The 19426-nt window shown below is 45.1% G+C and overlaps 1 protein-coding gene across 4 annotated transcripts in view; it reads left to right on the plus strand.

Annotated features, from left to right (window-relative positions):
• The first annotated feature begins 972 nt into the window (after positions 1-972).
• Positions 973-19426, plus strand: part of PPP2R2D (protein phosphatase 2 regulatory subunit Bdelta) — a 49740-nt gene continuing 31286 nt past the window's right edge. For all 4 annotated transcript variants that reach the window (XM_046654449.1, XM_046654452.1, XM_046654450.1 and 1 more), the window contains exons 1-2: positions 973-1132; positions 1547-1639. In XM_046654449.1, coding sequence (XP_046510405.1) covers positions 1126-1132; positions 1547-1639 — 100 coding nt within the window. In that variant the 5' untranslated portion in view covers positions 973-1125. The remainder of the gene's footprint in view (positions 1133-1546; positions 1640-19426) is intronic.

Genomic DNA, 19426 nt, shown 5'->3' on the forward strand with positions numbered 1-19426 from the left:
CCCTGGTCTCCTGCGGCCTCTCTGGTCGCCCTGCTTAACCCGCAGCCTCCCGCCCCGCCCCCGCTGCCCCGCGTGGTTGCTCCATGAGCTCCATCTGACCTATCGCGTACTGTCGTTGTCTGTCTCCCGACGCTGAGACCGAGGCCCCGACGGCAGGCCTTTGTCTGGCCGCTCGCCGCCGGCCCGGACGGGCGGGTGCGGCCGCAGCAAGAGCTGCGCGATCGGGACGCTAGCGGGGGGAGGGATGTCCCGGACCCGGACGATCGTCTTCTGGCGGCGTGCCACGGCCACTGCAACCTGGCACGATCGCCGGAAGCAGCTGAAATTTCGGACACCAAGCCCATAAATGAATAGCCCCTCCGTACGCCACAGGAAACACACCCACGAACGAGGGAGCGAGGGCCACGTTCCACTGCAACACCAAGTTTCCCTAAGTTGTGTACTGGGGCTCAAAGAACCCCCGAACTGGCAATTTTGTAGACAACGTGAGCTCTGCGCAGGGCTGCCGTCAAAGGCGAACACGGACTGCCCTGGGGTCGCTCCGTGTCCGAGGAGAGGAATTTAGGGCACGGCCGGGGCGGCGCGCGGGCCGGGAGGACTCGCTCAGGGGAGGCGCTCTGCAGGTGCCGCGCGGGCCCGCCGAGTGCACCCTCACTGGCTGCTCCGCGGGTGGGCGGGGCCGCCTCGAGCCTTCCCGTAACGCCCCGAGAAAAGCCGGCAGCCCGCTGCGGCCCGGTGGCTGGTCTTCAGGGGAGTGTCGGGCCGGGGCGGTGTCAGAGCCGGGTCAGGGGGCGGGCCGACTCGCGCAGGCGCAATCGGCGCGCGGCGCGCCCCAGGAAGCCCCCGCGGCCGCGCGCCGCGCCCCGCCCCGCCCCGCCGGCGCAGGGGAGCCCTCTCGGTGGCCCCGCCCCCGTCCGCGGCCCGCGGAGGAGGCGGAGGGGGATGACGTCATCGAGCGGGGCGACGGGCATTGGGCGCCATTTTGAAAAGGGAAAAATCCCTCCCTGGCGGCGGCGGCGGCGGCGGCGGCGGCCGCGGCCGGGCTAAGGTGCTTGGGCGGCAGCAACGCGGAGGCCGCCTCCTCCCTCCGCCGCCGCCTCGGCGCCCGCCCGCCGGCCGCCGGCCATGGCAGGTGAGGGGCCCGCGAGGTCGGGCAGGAGGCGCGGGGCAGGAACGGGGAGCAGGGCGCGGGGGGCAGGGCGCGGGGCAGGAGCGGGGAGCAGGAGCGCCTGGCAGGGGCACGGGGCAGGTGCAGGGGACGGGAGCGGGGAGCAGGGCGCGGGGAGCAGGGGCGCGGGGCAGGAGCAGGGGACAGGAGCGGAGAGCAGGGCGCAGGGGTAGGAGCGGGGAGCAGGGCGCGGGGAGCAGGGGCACCTGGCAGGGGCGCGGGATAGGAGCAGGGAGCAGGAGCGCCTGTCAGGGCCTTGGGGCAGAAGCGGGGAGCAGGGGCGCCCGGCAGAGGCGCCGGGGCAGGGGCGCCAGGCGGGGAGCAGGGGCGCGGGACAGGAGCGGAGGGCGCGGGTCCTGACGCCGCATGGGTTCCTAGGAGCTGGAGGCGGCGGCTGCCCCGCGGGCGGCAACGACTTGCAGTGGTGCTTCTCGCAGGTCAAGGGGGCCATCGACGAGGACGTGGCGGAAGGTAAGGCGGCGCACCTTGGCGCGGGGCGGGCGGCGGGCTTCTGCGCCCCGGACCGGCCCCACGTGCTTCCCTGCCCGGGCCTCCGGGGACCCTGGTCTTGTGGCCGCTCCCACTGGTGGGGGTGCGCCGGGGGCGCGTGTTCTGCGCTCTGTGTGTGGGCACGGGGGTCCCGTCCGTAGACAGGAGTCCGGCCCAGAGGGGTTATGTAAGGAGCCCAAGGTCACAGAGCCTGCGGAGATCTCGGTCTTCTCGGTGGGCTCTGGGTTCTGCCCGTCTCTAGTGGCTGTCTCCTGCATTTGGTGGAACTGCGGGAATAATTGCAGAAATGGGGGACTCCAGAAACATAAAATTTGGATAACTGCAGAACAGTCGGGGTTGGGTGGGCAATCCCGCAGGACTAGGTTGGCAGGCGGTAGTGCTAGACCCAAGCTGCCAGTAATCACCGGCGCGCTCTTGGCCACGCTGTTTTGCCTCAGTTTCTTCATCATTAAGGAGGGTTGGACTGCTTGATCCTTAGGTCGCTTTCTGAGGTTCTGAAATTCTTGAGTTGTCAATTCTTTCTCCTTCTCCAGTGATGTGTTTTAAAGTTTCTACTCCAGATTTTACTCTTGAACCTTATGGTATTACTTGAAGTTGGGGGGCCTTTTCCTTAGTCATAGCCTTGAAGGAGCCAAGGCGCTAAGTTTTAGGGTGGTGGACAGGAAGCTCGGGAGTGTCTCCTGTTGCGGTTTCCCACAAAGCTGCGTGTCATCCTAAAGTGTAAACCGCTTCTGTTCTTTCTCATATTCACAACTGAATGCAAAGCCGGTGCCTGGAGACTCAGGGGTTACATTGGAGCTTTAGAGTGACGTTTTATTGTTCGACCATCTTCCTGAGCACTGTGAACCTTTAACCTTCTCCTAAAACCTGTTTGTCTTTACACGAAGTGCCCCTTCTTTGCCCCAAGTAACTAACAGCCTCCAGTCTGGTGTCTTGCCCCTTTTCCTCCACTTTGGCCCCTCCTATGACCTTTTGCTTCCTCCTCCTACACCCTGCACCTCTCCCTGGCACTGTGACATCTGGAGGCCCTTGGCCCCATGGGACAAACAGTCCCCACATTATTAAGCAAGTAAAACTGTGCTCTAAGAAATTGTAAAGATCTATATAGTTTGAGATTGAAACTAGGTGATTTTATATAACCTAAATAGTTTATTGATTCTATTTCTTTTATACTCATGTAAGATATACTGCTTTTTTTCTTTTGCTTGCGCCAACTGGGTGATACTCAAAATTTCTATTGAAAGTAAAGCAAAACCTGTTTGTTTAGGGTTAGGGAGGTGAAAGGGCTTAATGCCTATCTTAATTTCTGGTTTCTTTCCCTTTTTACAGTTTTTGTTGACAAGCTGAATTAAAATTTAAATCTAGCTAAAATGGTGTATTTTAAGTGTGATGTTATGCTTTGAAAATGGTATTCTTTCCTTAAAAAAATTGTTGACAGAAATATTCTGTTCTGTGAATTAAACTAATTGGAACTTCTGGCAGTTTTAAACCTCTACTTTAGGTAGAGTTTTGAATACATCTAGAAGTTTGATATTTCGAGTTATCTTTTTGTAAGATTGCTTTGTAGTAATTGCCCACGTCTTTTATGATTGCTGTATGTATTCGAAGCTTTCTGTCTTAATCCATTTATGCTATGGCCTTAGCAATCCATCGGGGCTAACATTTTTATAACTCTTGATGATTTTGTCAAATAGTTGTGGTAGTGTTTATTTGAACTGTATTATTACCATAAAAGTCGATGATAAAGAAGGAAAATGTAATTGTTAGCAGCTACTGGTTGTTAAGCAATGAGAATAAAGAAGCTGGCTGTGCCCAAACTCAGCCTTGATGGAGAGATGTTGATAAGAGAGAATTAACAGAAGATGGGTAATTTAAGGGAGGTTATTGTACACTGATACTTGGGCTGTAAAACTTAAGGTGTGGTAAATTTGTTTGTTTAGATTTGTGGCTTTTGAGGCATTTTGCTCTGGTCTTAGCTCTCCTGTGAAGAGCTCCGCTGTACTCCTGCCTTTGGACCGGCTTTCTGCTTCTGCTGTGGTGGATGATCGGAAAGTGAGTGAGATGAGGCAAGGCTCCCATCCCTACCTGACTAAGGACAGCGCCCAGTGAGCGTGAGTGGTGCAGGGTACGCAGGACTCCCCTGACTTGAAGACTGAGGAGTGAGTGCAACGGAGAGAGAGGCTTTTGATTTCCTTTTTGTTTTTAAAACTAATAGTTTGGGGGGACTTGAATCATAACTCCTGAAGAAAGTATTGCATGTGTAAAATTTGATGGCTTTTTTCCTTTTGTAAAGCACAGGGGTTTGCTTATGGGTCTGGTCAGCCATAGTGTTAGCAGGGATTTCCCATCTCCCTGCAAGTAGGAATAGAGCTGGGCTCAAAAGGAAGTTAGTGATTGTCCTGCTGGTGACAAGATGCATGAGTGCCAGTCACTGGGCACTTGCCTCTCTCTCCTTGCCTAACTGCAAGCTGGCTGTGGCTGTAGTCATCACCCCCAAAGGTGGAGCAGGTGAGATGTTGTGCTTAGATGATCAAGAGTCAAAATAGTGAAACCGGGGGGAGGCTTCCAGAGGAGGCAAGAAGTTGTCTGTCAGCCTGTGCCTCCAAATACTTAGGCCTTAAACGGTGACTGCTTTTTGGAAGTCATTAAATGTGAAGGTTTTTCATGCATCATGTTTAGTCATTGTCACCCAGCTCCTGTTCCCCTTCCTTGGACAGCTTTCACTGGATGAACGTCTTTTGCAGACGTCACATGACGTTATAGTCCTTGGCTTGTCTGTCTTCAGCAGAGTGTGAGCTCCTCAAGCTTGAAGGCTGGGTGCTTCCCCACCCAGCACCTCGTAGAGGACCCAGCCTGGAGGTAATGATGACTCGCAGTTGTCGTCTTACTGTGCTCCAGAGATAGCTCCAAGTCACCTGTGTCCATTTAATTCAACCTTCACCCAACCCTCAGAGGGAGGAGCTCTTCTTCTTCCCGGTTTTAGATGGAGAAGCCAGGGCACAGAGGGCAGTTAACTTGGTGAGCAGCCACTATATGGCAGAGCCAGGGTTTGAAGCCAGGCCAGCGAGCTCCAGAGCCTGTGTGTGCTGTCCTGCTTCAGTGGCCTTTCGAGGCCAGTACTGATGAAGGCCCCACTGTGGGATGTGGCTGCGCAGCCTTGCCACTGCTCTGTCCTCCTCAAGCTCAGGGGAGATCTCTCCACCAGGAATTATAGGAAATTGCCTCTGAAAGCAAATGAACGTGAGAGACTTTAAAGGAAATGCCTATCAGAGTGATATAAGATCAGTAGCAGGGGTTCAAGGGTGGCCATTCTCAAAGGATTTGAAGAATAACTATCAGGGAGGGTAGGTAACTGAGCAAACGATGCAGCAGCTTCTCCTGCCAGACACCTGAGCGTGTCTGTGGGTGCCTTCTTGCAGGCACCTTTGGACAGGAGTTGCTTTTCTAGAGAACAGTGGGGAGAGCTGGAGTAGTGACCTCTTACCTGGTTTTGTCTAGCTTGATAGCACCTGGTTCTTTTCATCTCAGAATTTGTAGTTTTTAGGGTCTTAACTTTTTTTTGCATGATTTTGTTTTAATCTCTTTCTTAATCCACGTTGATCTGTTGCTTTGAATTAGACGTTAATCTTTTCCTGAAGAAATAATACTCAACAAAACTAAAGGTTCATCTGCTTAACTCAAGCTTGAGTCTGGGGAGTTGTATAAATATGGGTATCTGGGTAATCTGGTAGGGCCATCCTTTCTAAAGGGGTTTACATAGATATTATGAAAGAAAAAAAGAAACATGTCATTTGGAGAAGGGTAACACAAATTAAGGGCACTTGGGTATCTATACCAGGAAGTTATTGTGTCTCCTTGAATATAAGATGCCTCTGATTTTAAAGATGTTGAAGTGTGGGAAGATGTACTCCTTAGATGCGGTGAACTCTGGTATTTGTGAATGCAGAACTTTTCAGTCATAGTCATTCTTTTTAGAGTATTGTGATTGCTTTTTTCTGTGTGTAGAAAATAGACTATCAGTACTTATCATTGATCTTTTTTTTTAAGTGACCATGGGACACAGTGTCTGGTTATTTGAATTATTCCCAGTCTGATGTCTACATTCCATTGTAGAATTCCCACTTACCTAATATTTATACCTGTGCAATTGAAAAAGACCTTCAGGAAAGCATCTTCTGGGGACAGCGTCAAATATGAAAACGGTCTAGTAACATTCTTGTAGTTTAATTTAGGAGAGAGCTTCATGGGGAGATTCTGCCTTTAGGAAATCAGGGGTATGTGTGGTGTTCTTGAGACGAATGTATTCAACGTACTTACTGAGCACAGCTACATTCTAATGTCTCTGCAACCAGGCTGGCTAATTCGGAAGATAAGACTGATCTTAGTTATATAATCAGATGTAGGTTTAGGAGATTTGGAAGTATTCAGTCATACTCCTTGATTTTAAAAGTCTGTTGTTTTGATGGGAAGTTTGGGCTTCAGTTCATGTCTGCCATTTATCAGGTCTAACGGCCCTTTCTGAACCTCAGCTTGCTTATCTAGAAATTACATCATAAGATTTTCGTCAAGATCAAACAGTATGCAGTGCTTTTGTGACCTATAAAGTGGTGTTCAGGTCTTAGATACACTCTTAATTAATTCTCATTTTAAGGTGTTTGGGTTTGGTGGTAGCTATATTTCAGCATAAAAATAGCTGTTTCTTGTTTTTTCCTGACCTCCCCCTGGTCTCTCCACTGACCCCAGATCCCCTTCATTGGGCCTAACCTTTTCCCATTATTATTCAGTGATCCTTCCCATTCCTTTTTTTTTTAAGATTTTATTTTTTCCTTTTTCTCCCCAAAGCCCCCCGATACATAGTTGTGTATTTTTAGTTGTGGATCCTTCTAGTTGTGGCATGTGAAATGCCACCTCAGCATGGCCTGATGAGCGGAGCCATGTCCGCACCCAGGATTCGAATAGGTGAAACCCTGGGCCACCGCCAGCAGAGCGCGTGAACTTAACTACTCCGCCACAGGGCCGGCCCCCTTCCCATTCCTTGATTTTTGCTTCTGTTTCCTTCCCATCTTAGAATATTCTTTTGTTTACTGTGTACTTTCCATACCCTACCAGTCCTTCTAAATCCATCTCAAATTCCACTTTCTTTATGAATCACTGCTCAGCCACTCTTCACCTCCAGCATTCTGTCTTAGACTCTGACCTTTCCTTTCACGTTACCGTGATGTTTGGCAGTTGGCCGTACCTGTTTGTTGTTCCCCAGTTTTAGCACATGGGTTAGGCTTGTCTCTTCAGCGTGATGTTAACCAGGATATGGAAAGGCGTTTGATACAAATCCCATTTCAACCCTCTTACTAGCTTTGTGTTAATGTGACAGGTTACTTCCCTCCTGTTTCCTCATCTGTAAAACAGGGGTGCTGTTCCTTGTGACCGTCACAGAGTTGTTGGGAAGATTCCAGAGAAGGCAGAGAGAGCTCTGGCAGACAGGCACACAGAAATTGATTATTGTGAAAATGTTGGTATCTTAAGAGACCCTCTCGCACAGGAGAATAACTTACTCTCTGTTGTTCCAGGGAGCCAAGTTAAGAAAATGAAGGGTGTTATGGTGGCTAGCTGTCAGCTTAGTTCACCTAAAACGTTGACAACAGCATCCTAAAGGGCTGCTTGTTCTGGATGTTAGAGTAGAGAAACCCAGTTCCTGCCTCAGGAAGCCCTCCGTGTAGACAGAAGCTGGGAAGCAGACGGGTCAGTGCACTGTCCTGAGAGCAGGGTACGTCAAGGGAATGTGATCCAAGTGCTGATGCGTGGCCTTGCGTTGGGGGTGAGGGGAGGAAATGAAGGTGTAGAAAGAGAGAGGAACGGAAGGGGAGAGGAATGTTCCAGATAGAGGGGGCTTGGCATGGAGATTGGAGAGAGCATGGTACATTCTGAGAAACCAGAGTACTTGGCATGTTCCTTCTGCAGAGAGGGGAGTGGCTCCTGATGAGGGGCAGGCCAGCCAGCCGGGGCCAGAGAGTGATGAATGAAAGCCTTGAATACTGTGCTGAGGACTTTGAATCGTGCCTTGAAGTGATTGTGATGAGCCTTTGAGATTGTAAGCAGAGGAGTGACATCAGTTCTGTGTTTCTTTAGGAAGGTCATCCTGGCCTTTGGAGAATGGATGCCGATGGAGTAAGAATGGCGGTAGAAATGCCAGTTGCGAAGTTACTGCAATGATAAAGGCTGGAGGGTGGAGAAAGACAAACACTGCATGATTTCACTCGTCTGTGGGAGATAAACACACACACAGAGAGGGAAAGCAGATTGGTGATTGGTTACTGGGGGCAAGGGAAGGTGAGGGGAGAGTGAAAAGCACGTGTGTACAGTGATGGATACAAACTAGACTTTTGTTGGGAAACACATGTAGTCTGTACACAAGGTGAAATATAAAGTTGTACACCTGAAATTTACATAATGTTATAAACCAATGTTACCTCAATAAAAAAGTAAATAAGTAAAGGCTGGAAATGTGAGCTTACTCTAAATAAGAGGGTTGCAGAGGGCCCAGTAGTAAATGTTTTAGACATTGCGAGCCAGACTGTCTCTTGTAACTCCCAAACTCAGCTCTGCTTTTGTAGCAGGAAAGCAGCAGCAGACCCCACAGGATGAATGGGCGTGACAGTGGGCCAGTAATGCTATAGTCCTGTGTCGCTTAACAACAGGGACGAGTTCTGAGAAATGCCTCATTAGGGGATTTCCTCATTGTGCGAACATCATAGAGTGCGCTTACACAAGCCTAGATGGTATAGCCTACTAGACACCTGGGCTGTATGGGACTAATCTTACGAGACCACTATCATATGTGCGGTCCATGTTGACTACTGTGTCATTACACGGCGTATGATTGTAGTGACAAAACAGCAGGGGCCAGATTGTGCCTTCAGCTTGTGGTTTGCTGGCACCTGTGCTGAACCAGTGGTTCTCAAAGCCTTTTGGTTCCAGGAGACGTTTACACTCTTAATAATTTTTCAGGACTGCAGAGCTTTTGTTTGTGTGGGTTACATCTATCGATATTTACTATATTTAAAATTAAAGCAGAGCAACTTAAAGTATTTATTATTTCACTTTAAAATAATCTATTACATGCTAACATGACATTTTTAATGGATAACAACTTTCCCCAAATAAAGATTTAGTGAGAAGAGTGGCATCGTTTTACACTTTGCAAACCCTGTGGTATAGGGCTCAGTAGAAGGCACCTGGGTTCTCAGATCTGCCTCTGTGTTCCATCTGTTGCGATGGTTGTATTGAAATATGTGGAGAAAATTTGGCCTCCCACTTACCGTGTGGTCAGAAGAGGGAGGAGTGATTTAATAGCCTCTGCATACAGTTGTGGAGATTCTTTACTACGACAGAACTGGACACATGGTAGCTTCTTAACTTTCGGTTCGCTTTGGAACTGAAACCATGTCAGTGGACTTTTTATCCCCAGTTACAGTAAAATCCATGGTTGTGTCTTGACTTTGAGTGGATCTTTTGCTTATGTGTGTGATTTGGTAACATCACACCTTGGCCACTTGGAAATGTTGGTACACTGAGTTATTAAAATCTTCTAAATGTTCATACATTCATTATATAAGTTAAAGGAAATCGCATTTGTTAATATCACCACTGATCTCATCAGAAAGATCTTAAAGTGGAAGCTTTCAAATTAGTAGTAATAGATACAACTTTTCCAAAATTCTAATTTTCTCTTGAAAGCTTGGATTTTATCATTGGCAACAAATATAGTCAGTTTTCTGTGAAGTGAGAGGCTCACTTGGTTCGTTTTTAAGAAAATTTCTGCCAGATACCAATCTGAATAACCATAGTGGGTCACTTCTTTCAAATAAAAATTGCTTTCCATGAAAAAGTTCAGCTTGCAACGCAGACGACTGTGCGTGTGCTTTCCCTTGAGGCAGTCACTGTACACGGGGGTGCAGCAGACATGCTTTAGGCGTTGTGCCCATTTTACTACCAATAAGATTCAAAAGACTCACACCAAAGGGTTGGGATTGAGTAAATTAATTAGTTTTATCATTCCTCAAGGACATGCCTAACTAAAATTGGCCTTTTTCCCTGTACATGTGTGGTGTGAACAGTTCAATACCAGCACAGCGTGGTGCTGCTCCCGGGATCCGTGCTGAGGCACCGGCAGTTTCAGCCACTGTCACTGTTGCTCATCTGTGCGAAAGACAGCACAGTGAAAACAGCAAATGATGTGGTGGTGTTATCAGGGAAATAATTCTGACCTCATGACCTCTGACAGGTTCTTGGGGACCCCCAGGGGTCCAGAGACCACATTTTGAGAGTTTCTGCTTTCAAGCAAGCTGTTACAGTAGGAAAAACAGAACAAGGCAGATTTCAAGATTGACTGTCTCCTCTCATCTTCACTGGATTTTATTTTTGTCTCAAAATCCGAAAGTAGTGTTCGTTGTTTAAAGAAGTCGAATGATACAGATGTATGAAGAGTAGGGGTGAAAGCTCCTCTTCATCCCGTTGCTGTCCTGGAACCTCCCCAGAGGGAACTTCTCTTAGCAGTGGGTGTATGTTTTTAGATCGTTTCCTATTTAGTTTGTGTATGAGCAGTTTTTTTATTCCTTACGAAACATGAGTCCTTTTATAAATACTGTTTGCAACTTGCTGTTTTGCATTTCTGGTAATTTGCAGTCTTACAGCAACGCGGGCTTTTTGCTGAGCTATGCAGATCCTTGAGCTCATTTGGCCCTTGCTACACCCCCTTGAGATGTAAGTGCTCCTGTTGCCTTCGTGTACAAGTGAGAAAACTGAACCTCAGGAAGGTTGAGTCACCTACTCAAGGTCACAGAGCTAGCTGGTGCTGGACTCAGCATCTCAGTCCGGGTGTTCTGAGTCCAGAGCCACACTGAAATATGTTTAACCCTGCTGCCTTCTTGCATAGTTCTGTTTGATCCTTTTTTGATGGCTGCATAGTATTTCATTGTACAGATTACCTCATTTATTTAACCCGTAACCTGTTGGTGGTTCCAGTTATTGCTATTACTAAAGATGCTGCAGTAAAGAGTCTGGTACATTCATCTGCCTGGTACAGGCATTTCTGTGGCTTGATTCCTAGGAACAAACACAGTGTTAAAGGCCACGCGTGTCTACACATTGATGCTGCAAAATTGCCCTCCAAGAGATGGTTTGAACTTCCACCTGCCCGCTTGTGCGGAGCGCACCAGCCGGCCTCGCTCCGCTGCGGTGGCGGCCAGTCCTCTGCTGCAGTCTGCATTCCCTGGTCAGTTACGCAGTCGAGAGTTTTTGTTGACTGTTTGTATTTCTTCTGTGAATTGGTGGATCATATCTTCTATCCATTTTTCTACTGAGCTTTTTTTTCTTTTCTTTTCTTTTCTGTTTTGAGGAAGATTAGCCCTGAGCTAACTGCTGCCAATCCTCCTCTTTTTGCTGAGGAAGACTGGCCCTGAGCTAACATCCGTGCCCATCTTCCTCTACTTTATACGTGGGATGCCTGCCACAGCATGGCTTGCCAAGCGGTGCCGTGTCCACACCCGGGATCCGAACTGGCGAACCTAGGGCCGCAGAAGTGGAGCGTGGGCACTTAACTGCTGCACCACCAGGCCGACCCCGTACTGAGCTTTTTAAAAGTCAACTTTTAAGAGCTCTTTATACATTATAAATAGTAAGCTCTTTGAATATTTTTTATTATTAACCTTGAATTTTAATTCTTCTGCACCCATGTCATACGCTCTCCTACCCAGAGTTCAGTTAAGTCTACTATGTATGTGTCTTTTGCAAGTGCATTTTTTGTTGCTATTGTTGCTGTTGAAAATTAAGAAAAAGCTGAGATCCATGTTTGGTCAGTAATGGCGTAGAAGAGAAACAACGTGTGGGACAAGAAGAGTGATTCACAAGTTGAACTTAAATTAGTAGGAGGAGTTGAGAGCTCAGAGGCCCGGCAACCGTGAAAACAGAAGATCCTGGGAGGATTGACGGCAATCTTGGTTAGGGTTTTACATTTACTCGGAGCATGGAACAGACTTTAGCCTATTTTATCTAGATCTCCAGAAATAACAAAACCACAACTAAAATAGGAATGCAGTTGTATGAATACCTAGAACATGTTTATCTTCTTCTGTATTTTGCACTATCCCTAGCACAATCCTGTCACATAGGAAGGATTTTAATACAATTTGAATTCTCAGTGAGTCACTATCCCTGCCCCAAAGGTAGCAAGTTCCCTGACAATAATTAGGAAAATTTGAGTGAAAAAATCAAGTGATAGGTCTTCATTTTTAACCATCTATAGGCGTGTTATTCGTTTTTTTAAAAGGGGTAAGTAAAAGTTAATGAATCATCAAAGAAATGGCATTAATAGGTAAATTTAATTAAAGCAATGATGAGGTCTTATTTTTGCTTTACATTTCTGGAAACAATAGCTCTACAATTATTTTTTGGAGAGCTATTTGGCGTATATCTATCAAACTTTAAGCAAGGGTTGGGACCCTATGATTCCACTTACAGGAAGCCTGTAGGAATGTGCCAGCATTTCAGGAAGACGGATTAACAGAGGTGTGCATGGCAGCAATAAAACTTCTGAAAAACTTAAATCCCCAAAAGTAGTGAAGTGATTAAATGCTTTATGGTACGCCCATATTGTGGATTTAAAGGGGTCTGTGCCTGTTGGAAGACTGTCTGGGGTGTATTAGAAAAACAGCAACTTGCAGGACAGTGGTCTCATGTAACAGTGTGGTTATAAATGCAGAGGTCTGAAAGTTACCCCCAGTGGTTAACATTGGGGGTGCCTGTGGGGAGTGAGGGTCAGATTTGCATTGAAGAGGGACTTTCACTCTTATTTTACACACTTCGTATTGTTTAATGTTCCACACCAAGGATTGGTTGCTTTCTGTAATAATGAGGAGGAAAAGGCCAATTAAGAAAAGGCGCAGACTAGCTTTATAACATCTCAGAGGATGGAAGTTCCCTTGCGGCTGCTTAGGAACACCTGCTGTCTAGGCTGCTGCTTCATTGTGTTTGAAAGTACCTTAAACACTTCCTAATTTTTTCTTCTGCTTCGGGTATCTAGAATGACAAAATAGATGTCCATAAAAGCATATCCATTGCAGAAGCTCTGGTTTCATAACTAGATGTAAAACAAGGCAAAACAGCAGCCCAGCTAATAATACTTATTACTATTGAAAGGGGACTTCAGTGGCTTATGTGCACCGGTGCCTTTGTCTACGTCTCTGACTTTGTTAACCATCGGGGACTACTTTCAGCCTTGGTTCTGCTGTTTGCAGTGACCTCGGTACCTACATATTCTAAAGAAACATCATAATTTCATTATTTTTTGGATACACCTTACATATAGGAGAAATGTTTTAAATCTTAAGATTCAACTGTTTGTTACCTCACATTTATGATGAACTTTCTAAGTTGCTTTTAAAATAAATAAGAACATTTTATTTGACCTACAGAGAAAAATATAATAGGCTGAAGTGGATTTGGATTTTTTTTTTGAGGTCTGGGAATTTTTTTTAATTGCAGTAACCTATACATAGCTTGATATTGATCATTTTAACCATTCGTAAGTATACAATTCACTGGCATTAGTTACGTTTGCAGTGTTGTATGACCATCACCACTACCTACCTATACCTGAAACTTTCTCATCATCCCAAACAAAAACTCTGTGCCCGTTAAACAACACCCCCTGCTCCCCTCCCCCTGCCCCTAGTAATCTCTGTTCTGCTGTTCTGTCTCTGTGAATTTGCCTGTTCCAGGGACCTCATATAAGTGGCGTTATACAGTATTTGCCCATCTGTATCTGGTTCATTTCACTACGCCTGTTTTCAAGGTCTATCCCTGTTGTAGCATGTATCAGAATATTTTAAGACTTTACTTTTTTAGAGCAGTTTTTGGTTCATAGCAAAATTAAGAGGAAGGTACACAGATTTCCCATATACCCCCTATCTCCTCACCCACCCACCGCCTCCCCCACTGTCAGCATCCCCGCCAGAGTGGGACATTTGTTACAATTGAAGGAACAACACTGACACATCAGTGTCACCCAGAGTCCATAGTCTACATTAGGGTTCACTCTTGGTGTTGTACATTCTGTGCGTTTGGACCAATGTGTCACGTGTCCATCAATACAGTATCACACAGTGTTTTCACTGCCCTCAGACTCCTCTGTGCTCTGCCTGTTCACCCCTCCCCCAGCCTGCGGCAACCACTTACCTCTTTCCTGTCTCCATAGTTGCACCTTTTCCAGAAGGTCATATAGTTGGAATCACACAGCATTCAGCCTTTTCAGATTGGCTTTTCTTTCACTTTGGTATATGCATTTAAAATTTTTCCATGTCTTTTCATGACTTGAATAGCTCATTTCTTTTTATCACTGAATAATATTCCATTTTTGGGGTGGACCACAATTTGTTTATCCATTCACCTACTGAAGGACATCTTGGTTGCTTATGGGTTTTAGGAATTATGAATGAAACTGCTATAAACATTTGTGTGCAGCTTGTGTGTGGACATAAATTTTCATCTCCTTCGGGTAAATATCAAGGAGTGTGATTGCTTAATCACAAGGTAAGGGAATATTTAGTTTTGCCAAACTCTTCTAAAGCAGCTGCGCCAATTTGCATTCCCACCAGCATGAAAGGGAGTTCCTGTTGCTCCGCATCCTCCCCAGCGTTTGGTGTCAGTGTTTTGGACTTTGGCCATTCTGATAGGTATCAGAATATCTCATTTTAATTAGCATTTTCTTGATGGCATCTGATGTGGTACACCTTCTCATATGCTTATATACTATCTGTATATCTTGTTTGGTGTGGTGTCTCCTAAGGATTTTTGCCCATATTGTAATTGAGTTGTTTTCTTATTGAGTTTTAAGAGTTCTTTGTATATTTTGGATAACAATTCTTTATGAGATGCGTATCTTGCAAATATTTTCTCCCAGCACGTGGCTTGTCTTCTCATTTTCTTGAATGTATCAGAATTTCATTCCATTTATGGCAGGATTCGATGTGGATTCTTTGAAATAGGAAACATGTTTCTAAGCTACTTTTTTTGTTTGTTGTTTTTATTCACTGAATGTAATTTTCAAATTTTTACTCTCAAACAGTATATGTATTCCTGAAAAGCTGTTTGGAAATTGAGTTATTTGTATGTATTGAGTGAACTTACTGGTCAAAAATAGCTTGTTACAATTTTTTTCTAAAGTAAATAAATAATCACAAACTGAGAGTGGGTAATTGTTTGCTTGAAGTTTGGTAAATCTCTGACTTGTTTTATTATTTACCTGATAAATTTATCTCTCGATAATCTTACCTATTTCATGATTTCTGTAACTTAGAAATATCTGTGAGTTCTATCATGTGTGTTTAAATACACTTAACTATGTTTATTTAATAGAAGAAAAAACCTCAGGGCTGTTTGTGTTCCCAACAGATGCTAATAAAAGATGACATTTAGGGAGAGAAACATTAGCACACTTGTTTGTCTCGTATAGTAGACTAGGTTTATAGGTCATTTCCCAAATTTAGAGATAGAGTCTTCTCCTTTTCATACAGATTTCTCAAACTAGTGACCTTTTTTGTGTAGACCACGAAAATACTAGTCGCTGTCTTCTTGCTAGTTTGAGTCTGAAATTTACCAGTGAATAGTTGTTATTGTTCCTTGTCTGGGTGTGCAACAGAGGAGAGGAGCTAGCAGAGGAAGCTTTACTGTGAATAGGGAGTGACCAGGGTGATAAATGAACTCTGCTCTCCTCCTCAGTCTTTTACTTCTTGGTGCACCCATTCTCCAGATGTAGAAGGTACCATGAGCAAAAGCACTGCTCTGCAACAGACGTGGTCCTAAGACTTAAGCAATTACCTTGTTAATTGCCATTGTGCTGAGGGCTCCGGAAGGAGTCAGTAGGCTTCCCTGGACAGTGGACCCTTGCGCTCTAATGGGAAGGACAGACGGGCTTGGGCAGAGTTGAGAGGGATAGGCAGAGCTGTCCAGGCAGAAGGTAGAGCACAGAGCAGGACTTGAGACTGGAAGAATTACGACCAGGGCAAGGAACTGGAAGATGCTCGGGTGATCAAACCATAGAAAGCAAAGGGGAGAATGGCGTGAGGATTTTGATCTTTCTTCTCAGGCCAGGGGGAATTCACCTGATGTGTTTTAGTAGGAAAATAGCACGATCACGTTTGTGTTTAAAAAATAAAACTTAGGGGCCAGCCCGGTGGCACAGCGGTTAAGTTCACACGTTCCGCTTCTCAGCAGCCTGGGGGTCGCCAGTTCAGATCCCGGCTGCAGACATGGCACTGCTTGGCACATCATGCTGTGGTAGGCATCCCACATATAAAGTAGAGGAAGATGGGCATGGATGTTAGCTCAGGGCCAGGCTTCCTCAGCAAAAAGAGGAGGACTGGCATAAAAATTACTCCAGCTACAGTGTGCAGAGGTGGACTGGAATCATGTTAGGGCAAGATGCTCAGTTAGAGAGTGAGTGTTTTTAATTTTCGGAAGAGTGTAGTAAGTATGTTGATGTTTGTGTCACAAAGACATTGAGCTGACCTTAATAGTCACAGAGTGCTTTGACTTGCCTTGGATCAGACTTCTGCCGTGGCTCACACTGTTCTTACTCACTGCAGGAATCACTGAGCATGAGATTAAGCATAAAATCTCTTAGCTGTAATTCAAGTCGTTTAATATGTGAAAGGTTAGTCTATACAGTCAGAGAGCCTTTTGGCTAAAAGCTTTCTCATTTTTCAGCATGGGGTGGGAGAAATAGCATGGAATTTTCTGTATGAATCAGATTTTCCTTGAAGAGAGTGGTTCAGTCTCCAGTGGGCTTTGATGACAGAGGTTACATGTGGTTTCCTAAGTTCTGAAGTCTACTGAAATTGGTTAGACAAGGCTTCTAGGCAGGAATGATGGAACACTAACTTTCCTGATCAAACAGCAGTCAAGGGCTCTCCGTCTCCTCCTGCTGCCTTCATCTCCTCGTGCACATGCTTGCAAGAAGTAAAGCAGCTGAAAAGAAAAGAAGAGCTCTAGGTTTAAATGGAAAGAGGGATTTAAAACAGTGTTTTGTTGAAAAATAGGTTTTTGTTTTTTAGAAAAAACAAATAATTTAGTCTACTTTTAGAATATATTTGAGAAAAGTTATAAGTTGTGAGGACCCTTTACTGGCTTGATCCCGTTATTTTTATGGTGTTGTACTTTTTAAAATAACAGCTTATTGAGATATAATTCACATAGCATAAAACTCATCCTTTCAAAGTTTACGGTTCAGTGGTTTTCATCATGTTCCTAGAGTAGTGCAACTGTCACCGTTATCTAGAATTTTACAACATTTTCGTCACCCCCAAAAGAAACCCATTAGCAATCACTTCTCATTCCCTCCTTCCTACCCCCTGGCAACCACTAACCTACTTTCTGTTTCTGTGGATTTGCCTATTCTGGACATTTTATATAAATGAAATCATGTAACATGTGCCTTTTTCTGTCTGGCTTCTTCCACTTAGTGTAATGTTTTCAAAGTTCATCCATGTTCTGGCATGTGTCAGATGTCAGTGCTTTATTCCTTTTTTGGCTGAATAATATTCCATTCTGTGAATGTATGCCGTATTTTGTTTATCAGTTCCTCATTTGATGGAGATTGGGTTGTTCCCCAATTTGGCTGTTAAATGAATAGGGTTGCTGTGAACATTTATGTACGAGTGTCCATGTGGACAGGTGTTTTCAATCCTTTTGGGTAGGATACTAGAAATGGAATTGCTTGGTCATTTGGTAACTCTGTTGACTTTTTTTGAGGAACTGCCAAATTGTTTTCTAAAAGGGCTACATCATTTTACATTCCCACCAGCAATGCATAAGGGTTCCAACTTTTCTACATCCCCCCTGACAGTCTGTTTGGTTTTTTTTTTTTCTGCTTTTTCTCCCCAAATCCCCCCAGTACATAGTTGTGTATTTTTTAGTTGTAGGTCCTTCTAGTTGTGGTATGTGGGACGCTACCTCAGCATGGCCTAATGAGCGGTACCATGTCCTCGCCCAGGATCTGAACCGGCGAAACCCCAGGCCACCAAAGCAGAGCACGTGAACCCAACCACTGGGCCACAGGGCCGGCCCCGTTACTGTCTTTTATTTTAGCTATCCTAATAGATGTGAAGTGGTAGCCCATTGTGATTTTGATTTGCCATTTCTCTAGTGATTAATGATGTTGAGCATCTTTCCCTGTGCTTATTGGATAGTTGTATGTCCTCTTTGGAAAAATGTCTGTTGAGCTCCTTTGCCCATTTTTTAATTGAGTTTTTTGTTGTTGTTGAATCGTTCCTCATATATTCTGGATACTAGACCCTTATCTGATACATGATTTACAAATATTTTCTCACGTTCTGTGCATTGTCTTTTCACTCTCTTGATAGTATTCTTAGATACACAAGAATTTTTAATTTTGATGATGTCCAGTTTATCTGTTTGTTCTTTTTGTTTGTTGTACGTTTCATGTCATATCTAAGAAACCATTGCCTAACCCACCATCACAAAGATTCACTCGTCCTTTCTTCCATGAGTTTCATAGTTTTAGCTCTGACCTTTAGGTCTTTGATCCATTTTGAATTAATTTTTGTATATGTTGTTAGGTAAGAGTCCAGCATCTTTCTTTTGCGTGTGAATATTTATTTGCCCAGCACCATTTGTTGAAAATAACAGGGTTTTTTTTCCCCCATTGAGTAGTCTTGGCACCTCTTGAAAATCAGTTGACTATGGACAAAAGGGCATCTTTCTGGGCTCTGAATTCTGTCCCTGGGTCTATATCTCTGTCTTTGTGCCAATACCACATTCTCTTGATTACTGTAGGCTTCATAGTAGATTTTGAAATCAGGAAGTGTGAGTCCTCCAACTTTGTTCATTTTTATTTATTTATTTATTTATTTTAGGAAGATTAGCCCTGAGCTAACTGCTGTCAATCCTCCTCTTTTTGCTGAGGAAGACTGGCTCTGAGCTAACATCTGTGCCCATCTTCTTCTGCTTTATATGTGGGACACCTGCCACAGCATGGCTTTTGCCAAGCAGTGCCATGTCGCACCTGGGTTCCAAACCAGCGAGCCCCGGGCCGCCGAAGCCGAACGTATGAACTTAGCAGCTGTGCCACCGGGCCAGCCCCTTTGTTCACTTTTAAAGTTTTGGCTATTCTGGGTTCCTTGCATTCCTATATACATTTTAAGATTAGCTTCTCAATTTCTGCCCCCAAGAAAGGGCAGCTGTGATTTTATAGGGATAGTGTCTCGAGTCACTAGATCAATTTGGAGAGTATTACCATCTTAACATTGTCTTCTAATCTGTGAACAAAATGTCTTCTCACTTATTTAGATTTTCTTTTATCTCTTTCAACAATATTTTACAGTTTTCAGTTTATAAATCTTGCAATTCTTTGGTTAAATTTATTCCTAGGTATTTTATTCTTTTTTATGATATTTAAATGGAATTGTTTCTTTAATTTCATTTTCAAATTGTTCGTTGCTGGTGTATAGAAATACAGTTGCGTATCCGGCCCTGTGGCCGAGTGGTTAAGTTCACCCACTCTGCTTTGGCGGCCCAGGGTTTTGCCAGTTCGGATCCTGGGTGCAGACATGGTACCACTCATCAGGCCATGCCGAAGCGGCGTCCCACATAGCACAACCAGAAGGACCCACAACTAAGAATATTCGACTGTGTACCAGGGGGCTTGGAGGAGAAAAAGGAAAAACAAAATCATTG

This window comes from Equus quagga, chromosome 2 (assembly GCF_021613505.1).
Source record: "Equus quagga isolate Etosha38 chromosome 2, UCLA_HA_Equagga_1.0, whole genome shotgun sequence".
NCBI classification, from domain to species: Eukaryota; Metazoa; Chordata; class Mammalia; order Perissodactyla; family Equidae; genus Equus; species Equus quagga.